The sequence below is a fragment of the Alternaria conjuncta genome (assembly GCF_024043145.1).
Source record: "Alternaria conjuncta strain BMP 0040 chromosome Unknown scaffold_36, whole genome shotgun sequence".
Lineage (NCBI taxonomy): Eukaryota > Fungi > Ascomycota > Dothideomycetes > Pleosporales > Pleosporaceae > Alternaria > Alternaria conjuncta.
In genome coordinates, this window is record NW_026250125.1 from 85946 (window position 1) to 97260 (window position 11315).

At 49.7% G+C, this 11315-nt stretch overlaps 3 protein-coding genes across 3 annotated transcripts; 1 reads left to right on the top strand and 2 right to left on the bottom strand.

Annotated features, from left to right (window-relative positions):
* Positions 1–35: 35 nt before the first annotated feature.
* Positions 36–905, bottom strand: J4E85_011512 (uncharacterized protein; the record flags this gene model as incomplete). The annotated part of the gene is made up of 2 exons (XM_051475714.1): positions 36–438; positions 490–905. 2 exons carry the CDS (start codon positions 903–905, stop codon positions 36–38), a joined length of 819 nt encoding a protein of 272 aa, XP_051320490.1.
* A 7383-nt stretch (positions 906–8288) lies between these two features.
* J4E85_011513 (uncharacterized protein) lies at positions 8289–9910 on the top strand (the record flags this gene model as incomplete). The annotated part of the gene is made up of 2 exons (XM_051475715.1): positions 8289–8449; positions 8500–9910. 2 exons carry the CDS (start codon positions 8289–8291, stop codon positions 9908–9910), a joined length of 1572 nt encoding a protein of 523 aa, XP_051320491.1.
* Positions 9911–10082: 172 nt separating this feature from the next.
* J4E85_011514 (uncharacterized protein) lies at positions 10083–10877 on the bottom strand (the record flags this gene model as incomplete). Its single annotated transcript, XM_051475716.1, has 2 exons — positions 10083–10765; positions 10817–10877. 2 exons carry the CDS (start codon positions 10875–10877, stop codon positions 10083–10085), a joined length of 744 nt encoding a protein of 247 aa, XP_051320492.1.
* Positions 10878–11315: the final 438 nt, after the last annotated feature.

Here is an 11315-nt window from a genome sequence, read left to right on the forward strand (position 1 = left end):
CAATCCTGTCTGTACTGCCAGCATCAAGACCTGGCCTACCAGATCCCAATCTGAGACTTGCCTTTCTTTTCCGTTATCACGTCTAAGATGTGCTGCCGGCTCACCTTCTCCACCGACTCTTTCGGCATTCCCACCTGTGCGAAGGCTTCTTCACCAGTCTGAATCATCCCGATCTGCTGGTCCAATCTGGTCGCTTGGAGAGCAGCCGCTGTAGCCTTGCAGCGTTTTATGAACTCTTCCAGCGTGGTATCACCCGCTTCCAACTCCTTTCGTACGCACTCGGCCTCGTCTTCGTCGGACTGAGCGATTCTAACTAAAGGCGGCGGCACGCTATTGCGCCTTGCATCGGCCTCAACTGCCCACAATACCATTTCTTCCTTCAGCTGGTTCATCGAAGCAGCCTGCTGTTCCGGCGATCGATTCGACACGTTGATTCTTCTACCAGGGACATTAGCTTTCATTATGCTTTTGGACGCGATATGAACTTACAGATTCAGGATGCCCACCGCCGAGTCCAGTTCTCTTGCCGCTGACCACAACACCGCTTTGTACTTTTGTATCCTAGACTGGTTCAACGCTACTCGAATTTTATCTCGCCAGCTCTTTTCGTCATGCTTGATCCACGTCCCCACGAGCTTCTCGAACTCGTCGCATTGCGTCCCGCAGTCGTTGATCACCGTCGCAATGCCAGTCTCTTTGATTTCATCGACCGTTCTAGCGTCGGCTCCGGACAAAAACTCCAAGTCTGAAAGCTTATCTTTTATATACTTTACATGGACGCGAAGAAGTGCGATATCTCCGGGGGCATCGTTGATGGCTCGGAGAAAGTCGTAGAGGCCTCTGATGCTTTTTACAGCAACATCAGTGATGCCGACGATAGCAGCTGCTTCTCCAATTACAGACATGATTCGTGGGGCTGTCTGGTTTGCAATCGAGATCCTGGAACTGCTAAGCCAAAGGGGTGCACATGTCTTATACCAAGACTTGTAGCACCGTGTTGTAAGCAAGATGATGCAGGCGCAACCAAATCTGCCTGTGTGGCGCAGCAACAGCGGTGAGTCGAATATCTAGCTTGGAAAAAAAACTGACGAGAGGCTTCCGGTGAACGATTCCTCGTTCCTATCAGATTATTGGGTGTCGCTGCCATGCACAGAGTCCTTGTCATGGCTGCATATGGGCGTACGTAAACGAATCAACGATCCAAGAAATATGAAAGCTGAGACGCGGTTCCAGCTGCGGCGCTTCTGGGCAAATTCGAACACATCACCTGAGCAGTAAAAGCTGATGGACGGGATGAGCACATTTCTTCCCTGATTATTGATCTGATGTTTACCCAAGCACAACATTCATTAGGTTTGTGATATAGTCATGCTCGTGCTACACAAAATAGAGTGTTCATCTCCGACATGGGATTTCAACAGAAAGTCAAACACGTGAAGACGGAGGCGCACGGCATTACTCAGATCGGCTCTAACATCCAGCTCAGTGTTGGCAACCCTGGTATTATCACCCATTATTTCTAATATAGTCGTTGAAATTGATTAGCGATAGATGTTGAACGCGAGGCTATTCAAAAATGGTTTGCACCGTGGTTGTTTGATGACTGGGCCAAAGGACGAAACCAACCGGAAATGCGCAGCATTGCCGGCGCACCAGGCTGCGGACGATGGCTACTAAATAAGGCCCTCAAAATGTGGTACGACTCCTCGCAAAATGGTCTCTGGCTGACAGGAGAAGGTGAGCATGCAGTTCATTGAATACGATCATTATTTACTTACCCAGACCCCGTGTTCAAATCCTTTGTTCAAGAAAGTGAGAGTCAGCTAAGACTCCTCGAACGAGTATTGATGAACTTTTGCGTATTATTATAGCGATTAGATCTTCCACTGAACCTCTTACAGTCGGGTGTGGCAAAAGCATTCTTTGCTCTCTCGTTATACAACGCCTGGAGAAGACCTTCCAACGCGAGGATAGCCAGAATATGGTCATTCCCTTGATCTTCTCATTTAACGACACGTACACTCATGAATTAAAGTTCTTGAGACATACTATCCTGGCGCACTTATGCTTCGCTAAACCGATCCCTGAATGCATCGTACAAGCAAAAAGTACGAATATATCGGCAACGACAATACCAGAGATTGAAAAGTTCATTGAGCGCGTAGTGACTACTCTGAGGACGAGAAAACCTATCAAGGCAAAAGCGTCTATCGTACTAGTGATAGATGCTATAGACGAGATCCCGTGCAGATCACGAACGGCGGATATGAAACTGTTGAACCGGCTGGTGGGATCAAAAAGACTCAGTGAAGACTTTCGCATCCGCGTAGTCCTTTTCACTCGTCCTGATAATGGCATCCCGTCACACTGTTGCCTAGGTTCAAGCTGGCGAAAGTTGTCAATTCCTCCTTCGGAAGTTGATCGGGACATCGCTATCGCTGTTGGAAAAAGAGTAAAAGAAGACACGAGACTAGACAGAGAGAGCAGAAAAATTTTGAACGCTCAAGTCGTGAAGAGAGCCGCGGGCATGTGAGTCGACTGTAACTGTTTGTCGGTTCTTCAACAAGTACTAACAACATATCAAGGTTCCGACTTGCCAGTCTCTTTACAGATGAACTGTTTAAGCCTACCCCACGAAGGAGCACCACGCTTGCAGATTTTAAAGGCCGACTCGAAAAGCTACCCACGACACTTTATGTTTTCTACGATCGTATCTTGGACAAGATTGAGAGCGGTTCTAGGAGGAGGACTCTAAAGCCATTGCAGTGGGTCATGTTCTCGGCACGCTCGATGTTGATTGAGGACTTAGTCGAAGCATGCGCCATTACACCACCCATGAGAGAACCGTTCGATTCGAAGCAGCACAAGATGGATCATTGTCTAGACCTCATAGATGATCTAAGCGGACTCGTGCGTATCCACCCTCCGCTATCTGAAGACGACGTAATCAGTCTCAAGCTTGGCACCCATTTTGTTACTATGGCACACTTCTCGGTCAACGAATATCTCCTGGAGCTAGATACCGCACGCTTTGGGATCGACTCAAATTGGTTCGATAAAGCTTACGCAAGTTTATATCTGTCGCAGACTTGCTTCATCTACATCTTGGAAGCGACGAAAGAGGCAAACTCCACCACAAGCGAGACCATGCTGGATTACGCAAATCAGTGCTGGCCAGTACATCTAGCAAGTTACTTTCTAGAGACAGACGCTACCCGATACCAAGGCGAAGCTACAAACGCAGCGTTGGCATCAAAGATACGGAACTTGATCGAGTTTCCGGATCTCGACATGTATGATGACTACTCTAGCTTGCAACAGCATGTACGAAATGTTACACAAAGTTGTCTGGGTTCCAACCGTTGTGATAAGCTATTCGGTAATCTCCTTCGAAACACGCACTATCGCAGAAACTTCAGCCCCAGCGACAAGTGCCCAGGGCCCTCATCTGGAGATTCGCAACACCAGGCGTCTCTGTACTATCCACTGGATCCTGGTTACTTTCGCTTGGTCATTTTGCATCCAGCAGAGAAACGTGACGACTCTCTTCGATGCTCTCTTGTCGTGGACAATCTACGGAACCGAGCGAATTACTCTTATCTGTCCTATGTTTGGGGCCCATCTGATCGTAGCTCACCCATCAACGTAAACGGTTTACCTCTTTGGATAGTATCGAACCTTGCTAAGGCGTTGTGTGGGTTGCGTGATGTTTCAAAGCCCCTTATACTTTGGGTCGATGCCATATGTATTGATCAAACTAACATGATGGAGAGAATTCATCAGATTGTGCAAGTGGCAGAGTTTGTGGAATACGCAAGTAGTACACAGGCGTGGCTTCCAGATGAGCTCACTGACGACATAACTGAACCAACTTTCCTTCGCTGTCTCTATTCTCAGACGTACTGGCATCGCCGCTGGGTTCAACAGGAGCTTATACTGGCGCGCGACATTCAGATCCATTGGGCACGAGGCAAGATGTCTTGGGCGGATCTCATGAATGTTGTGCAAGGAAAAACACCCGAATTCGACAGCACACCGACCGACGAGGAAACGATTTCAGCCATCAGATATTTCTCGGACTTACAGTGGTTGCGGAAATTTCGCAAAAAGTGGTATCAATGTCGTCAGAGCCAGGATCTACAAAAATCTTTGCGACTCAGCGGCCCAGCATTCATAGCGGAAGCACTGTTATATATGCTTCGCAACACTACTTGCACAGATCCACGGGATACATTAACTTCCATACTAGCTCTGTTGAGCGTCGACGAGGTACCATGGTTTGAAGCTGGCTACACTATGCCCTTTCCTCGCGTCATGACAAGCTTAGCGAAGATCTCAATCGAGCGTTCTGGAAGCTTTAACGTTCTTTCAATGGTAGACCGCACACCGGTATTCGACGGCTTCGGTACACCCTCCTGGGTTCCTACGTGGACTCACATCGAGGATCATCCACTAGTATCTCCGAGTGCCACTGCAAAGCAAGCTAAACTATACGGAACCTGCGCGACGATTCCGACGTTCGTGGACAACGGAGAAACACTTTGCGTCAAGGGATGGCCCATTGGCAACATAAGTTACGCGGAAAAGATAGTTGACACCATAGACAATAGGCAAAGTGTAAGGGTCGAATGGGGATTACTAGTCCGCGTCGCACTAGAGAATCGCTGTCGAGAGAATCCACTTTGTGCGTTTCAACGCATGACCACACAATCGCGAGACTGGTTCACCGAGCTTCCAGACGCATCGCGGCTACTGCCTGAGCTTCAATCTCGAGGATCTAGAGCCGGAAGATGCTTTGCAAAGACATATTCAGATTTGGTGGCAAACGTGCCAGCGCACACAGCGGTAGGAGATGTCATTGCTATCTTCCATGGTGGCGAGGTTCCCTATGTGTTGCGGCCTGAAGATGGGAATTTCACTCTGATCGGTGAATGGTAGGTCTCGTTTCGTCATGGCTTGAGCGTTCTACTTTCGTTCCGCCGTTGACAGTCTGCTGATACCCTGCGACAGTTATGTTGATGGCTACATGGATGGCCAGGCTACGCGTAAACGAACGAGCGACAACCCCGATGTCACATTCAGGATACACTAGGCTTGACCACAATACAGCAGGTTAGCATGGAGATGAAGATGTACGTACAACTCTGGATGTTGGCTAGCATACTTACTGCATCTTCGGCGAATGTGCTCGAGTTCAAAGAAAGGCGATAGAAAGATCTTTACTGAAGCGATCTGCATCTCATTTCAGATCGGATAGCATGTACTATGACCTGCTTCCGATCTGTCTAATCGTATACGCTTTTACATGGAGGCTGTTTTGGTGCAGATGTGATATTATTTTGGAGGCGAGCGATTTCCTACTAGGGCAAGTGGGGAGAAGCGCGAAGACAGTTTTGGGCCTAGTCTGCGGGGGCGTACCTGGCACCTCCTCGCCGCTGCATGTTTATACCATACCATCGTTATCCAGCACATGGTAGATCTTTTACATGCTACATCTGATTTAGATATTATAAAAACGGACGCACCAGTCTTTTTCCGCGGCGTATCGCGCTTTGCGTTGCCTCACGAACAGGGATTACAGAAGTGCGGCATGGCGTGTATGCGCGACCCTCACGCATGACTGCGCAAGGTGTGTAAGAGGCGGCCTCAGCCTTCAGCTTTTCGCAGGCTCCATCGCCAACCCACCCCAGCCCAACCATTCTGTCCCTCATGATCTATAAACGAATATGCCAATAGTCACACGCCAAAAGCTCTCTAGTGATTCCTAGGAACGCTGTACGCAACGGCATATTCTAAAACCAATCTCTAGTCGAAGCGCCCCACAATGTCGTCCGTTCAGCATCATACTATCGAGATGTCGGATTCGGTGGATACTTCCGACGCGATCTTCCCTGCTGCCCAGCGTTACACTCACGAACCGCTGCAGACGCATGATTCAATTCGCGTTCTCGAGCTTCTACCAGGGTCGTCCGGCCCAGCCTTGTCGTGTCGAATACTCGAAATACACCGAGAGAATTCCGATGTTGAGTTTGAGGCTATATCCTACGTTTGGGGCAGCCCCGTTCCCGCATGTATTCTACGCGAAATAGAAAGTAACACCTTGTTGCGCATTACGGAGAACCTATATCATGCGTTAAGGGCGCTACGCTACCCGGACAGGAGTCGTATCCTTTGGGCGGATGCTATCTGCATCAACCAGTCTGATAACGATGAAAAAAGCCATCAAGTCAAGAATATGGGCCCCATATATGCGACGGCAGCAACGGTCAATGTGTGGCTGGGTAATCAGGATGTCGGGGAAGCTCTGAAAACATTGCAAGACCATGAGGAAGCAATGGAGCATGGTAGACCAACCGCAGAGCCTACCGGCCCAATCGACAGTATTATGGCTGCTGTGTTCAATATCGTTGTAACGCAATGGTTCACTAGATTGTGGATCATACAGGAGTTTGTCCTTGCCCGAGAAGTACATATCTGGGCCGGTAATCAACACATCGATTACAAAACACTGGAGGATGCCCTTGAAGATCGCAGACCACAGTATCAGATTTTGAGAGACTGTTTACCCGGAGATTCCTCACTCTGGCAATTGGTATTATCTCTGGGCGAGTCCATGAATGGTCATACCTTAGCATCGAATCTCTTCAGTTTTCGTAACAGATGGTACAACCAGTTACACCCTGGCTTCTCACAGCTATCGCCGTACGACTGTTGTCGCTCCTTTCACGGTCAACGTCCTAATTGTACTGATGAACGGGACTTGATATACGCACTCCTTGGACTGGCCAGAACACCACATAAGATTGTTCCTAATTATAACCTCAACGTCACGGGCGTCTTTCTGGATTTCACATGGTCTGAAATGGAAAATGGAAATATAAATATATTACGCGACGCAGAGTTTCTTCGACAAGATGACTCATATCCATCATTTGTCTATCGACCGGATTTCAACAATAAACACATTGATATGCGTTTTGGAGTAAACGCTGCGGGAAAGAGTCGGGCTATCTCTGCTGAAGCGATTAGACCTGCCTCTATTCAGATCCGAGGTGTGATAGTGGATCGTATCGGCAGCTTTTGGCAGCCACCACGCAGGCTACCATCTGAGGCCGATCATCAGCAAAGGCGTATGAGAAGCAGTCATCAGAGTTTAGAGGATTTCCTCCTATCAGCTGAAGTCTTGAGTTCCTCTGATGAACATCTCACAGATCCAAACGGCCTTCTCCACAATCTCGGGACCGACAACCCGGCTCAAGTCAAGACCACGAACTTACTGGAAGTGTACCGTAATAACCAAGCATATGCTAAGCGGATCATCAACCAGGACCCCACGAGGAAAGACTTGACACCAAAAAGACTGCGAGATCGATTTTGGCGGATAATTTCTTCGTCGCCAGAACCAAAAGACTTCCGCCGTGTGCCTCGAGATTACGTTTGGGAACCTTTCCATTCAAACATGTTCACTACTTCCAGAGGCTATATGGGTAAGGCGTTCGGCCGTGTCATGGTCGATGACCTAGTTGTCATTTTCGACGGGGGCGACGTACCATTTGTGATACGAAAAGCGCATAGCGACAGCGGTATACGTTGGAAATTGGTTAGCGAATGTTATGTGGATGGGTGGATGGACGGCAGCTACTACGGTCATGAAGTGGTGGACGATCCTGACCAAGCATGCACAGCAGCGGATGCGGAAACCAACACTGACCCTTTATACAGGAAGAGAACATTGGTTAGCGAGTATTTCGTACTCGTCTGAGGCCGACGAAAGTCTTGATCGAAGAAGAAGTCCCCAAGCGCGGGGTTTTCCCATCTTGAATTCAGCAGCACTTAGCTATCAGTCACAAACGAATATATCCTCAAGTATGAGCAAGGTTAGCATTGACGTCTCTCAGGAAGCGAGCCAATGTAAATCCTTCGCACAGCGTTCATTGCAACTTGCTTTCAATCTGTCCAATCAAACACTCCATCACATTGAGGCTTGTGCTTCCGCGGACCATCCTGTACGTCGGTAAGGATAACGGTCCGCGGTAAAGCCCTGTTGTCCCCCACTATCCGTCCCGCGTAGCCTTTTCCTTCACCTTCACATCCCACCACCCGTTGACTGTACTCATTGAACACGCAGTGCACGGCGTCGTGCATGTGTGTGTGGCTTGATGGTTTGTCATCAAGCTTGCTTTGTATGGCCTTTACCCCACGCAGTTGCCTAGGTATAAACAAACATGCCCACCCTCACTCATTCTTTACAACTCCGACCACGATCACGTCCCCGACATCGATATCAGATGATTCCCTCCAAGGACAGTAACATAGTCGCTACAAGCTCGCCTACCGGCTCTGCGGTAGATGAGCGCGATGAAGCGTTCGATGGAGCACAAGATCGCGAGCGCTTATCGTGGAAGAAGCAGGCGATCGTCGATCTGAAGCCGTCACTACATCGCGATACGTATGAACATACTGCAAAGATGTTATGAGAGACACGCTGACAGTATACAGATACATTGGAGCACTACTGTTCAACATCTGCGCCTTCATCCTGCCAGCTCTCTATAGCACCTTATCAAAGCTATGGGTTGCGAACATCGACTCCTCCATGGTAGTCACAACAGACACGTACACCTACATCGGCGTTGTCGCAGAAGTCTTAAACGAAGGTCTTCCGCGCGCTTCCTACCTCGTCATCGGCGACAAGTCCAGTCGTGGCTTCCGTGAGCGCTTGCAGCTCACTCACACTCTGATCCTCTTCCAATCGCTTCTTGGGTTTATCATGAGCATCGGCTTTGTCGCAGGCGCCTCTACTTTCGCGCAAGGCTTTGTTCCTGTCGAAGTGAGAGATGTGAGTGTTACGTACATTCGCATCTCGGCGTTCTCTGCATTTAGTTCCGCAGTTGAGTATGCGATCTCAACGTCAACTCGCGCACTGGATAAACCCGATGTCCCGCTCATTATCAGTTCCGTCAAGTTCGCTGTCAACATCATTCTCGACTTGATCATCATCTCTAAATTCCATGTCGGAAGCATCACGCCTACAGTGAACATGCAGGCTGGTATTTCACTTGCTTGCAACCTGACTTCTGCCTTTGCGGGGCTGGCATACTTTGTATACACGACGAGTGTCAGCTCCAAGTCGCCGGTTCATAGCGATAACTCCGGCCGCGGTACAGCCCCGTCCTTGCCCGCTCTTGTCACACTCGCCAGGCCGGGTGCGATCTTCTTCTCAGAATCAGCCATCCGGAACGCTCTATACTTGTGGTTAGTCCACGGTATCGTCGGGCTAGGTAGCGACTACGCAACTGCTTGGGGCGTCTTCTCCACTATTCGATGGGGACTCATAATGGTACCCGTAATGGCACTAGAGGCGACCACATTGACCTTTGTGGGGCACTCATGGGGAGCATTGCGCGCGACCATCGTGGGTATCTCACGGGCTGCGAAGCTGCAAATCACACGTCGGCAATTGTGGGGCGTAGTTCGCTGGGCGCTCTACTCCGTCATAATTGTCTTGATGGTGGAGATCCCACTCTGTCTCATCATGTCCTTCGCCGGTGCTGAGCCTTTCGCACGATACCTCTCAGGCTCTGACGAGGTCTCGCGTATAACCGCACGCATGTGGCGCACCATCGACTGGTGCTACATCATGTATGGTGTGTCGACACAACTAGCTGCGATTCTGGTATCGACGCGCCCAACATGGTATCTCTACCAGTCTCTCGCGTCGAACATTTCCTACGTCTTACCATGGGCAATTGCGTGTCAAGTGGTTGATCTGAATGCGGGAGATGCTTGGACATACCACAGCTTGGTATTTGGTGGAAGCCTGGTTTTCTCATTCTTCACGATCATTGCGGTTGACGGAGTCTGGGGGTTCAGGCTCATGAAGGGTAAGATGAGTGTGAACAAGGCGTAGTTGCGGAGAGAACGTGGGACATCATAGTCGGATAGAGGATAGAGGATAGAGGATAGAGGATGGCTCATAAAACAATGCGATTATACATGTTTCCACATGCATCAATGCATCTCTCTTATCAAAGTCAGAGCGCCATCGGTCTCTCCTTATGTTCTTCTTCATCAACCATTGTTCAGCCCTTCCAGACTGCCGGCTTCGGCTCTTTGTACAAGCTCAGGTCGTTCGGCGTCGGGAACCAGATACTTGGGTCGTCTTCAGCGTACGCATTGGGGAACCTGACCATCGGGCCTGGACTCCCATTGCCGCCTCCCACAATCTGCACATGCGCACAGTTCACGAACCATTGACTCTGTCCAAGAGTCGTAGACGGCATGAAGTGCTCGATGCGCAAGAGATATTGGCCCGAGGGCGTGGCAGCAGGAATAGTGAAGTTGATAGCGAGTGTATCCATAGTCGACCACGTCGTCTTATCCGCCGGTCCTGCGTATGCGATCTTGAAGAAATCTCCCTTCCCGTCGTATTCCATCAAACTCTTTGTTCCATCCGGCAGCTTGGAGAGAAACACCTGCCCAGGCCCTTCGTGGAATATGTATCCTTGAACATCACCTTCATAGTAGGGCCCAGACACCATGAGTCCAACCTCGCTCCCAGCAACAATAGTAGCTGTCTGTATAGTATCGGCGTTGTGGACGGGGAAGGAGCCGCGGCCGCATGTGACGTTTGCGTTTTCGGGCCCGTAGATGGGGAAGGTCTTGAGCCAGAGGTCATCGTAGGTGCCCGCGTTGCCGGAGACGTCGCGGACGTATTGAAACTCTCGAGGGATGGTGTTGTTCACTATGAGGCGGTTGAATACATCTAAAAGGCTCGTTAGCAACTAGTTCTGAGGACAAAGATGAAAGTACGAACAATGGGCGCTAGCCTGCTGCGCAAGGGCCGTTGCTAGCCATGGAAGGACGACGGACTTCATGACTGCTGCTGCTTTCCGATTAATAGTTTTGCTGAAACTCAGCCATCTCAGCCTGTCTTATACCACCGCTCAGTCCGAACCCGACCATCACCGATCCTGCTCTAACGAAGACTCTGCTGGGAGCACAGCGCTCAAGATCAGAGTCCTCCTGACCATGCTAATACATGCGCAAATCCTCCTTGCTGATGGTGCAGCTGCCTGTCGCCAATGGTGTTGGTTCGGTTGCTGCCGATAGTACTTGCTCCCAATGTGGTAGTTTTTAGATGAACTCCAGATTGCCGGATGGGCTATGTCGACCGAAGCCCAAGCGGGGTAGGCGGCATACTTAGAGTGCTCATATAGTGACTATGAGTGGTACAAGTCACACTGGATATGTTTCAGTCCGGGTAACGAGGTCTAACGTGCCGGGTAGAACGAGATCGGACGTGCTATCCTGGG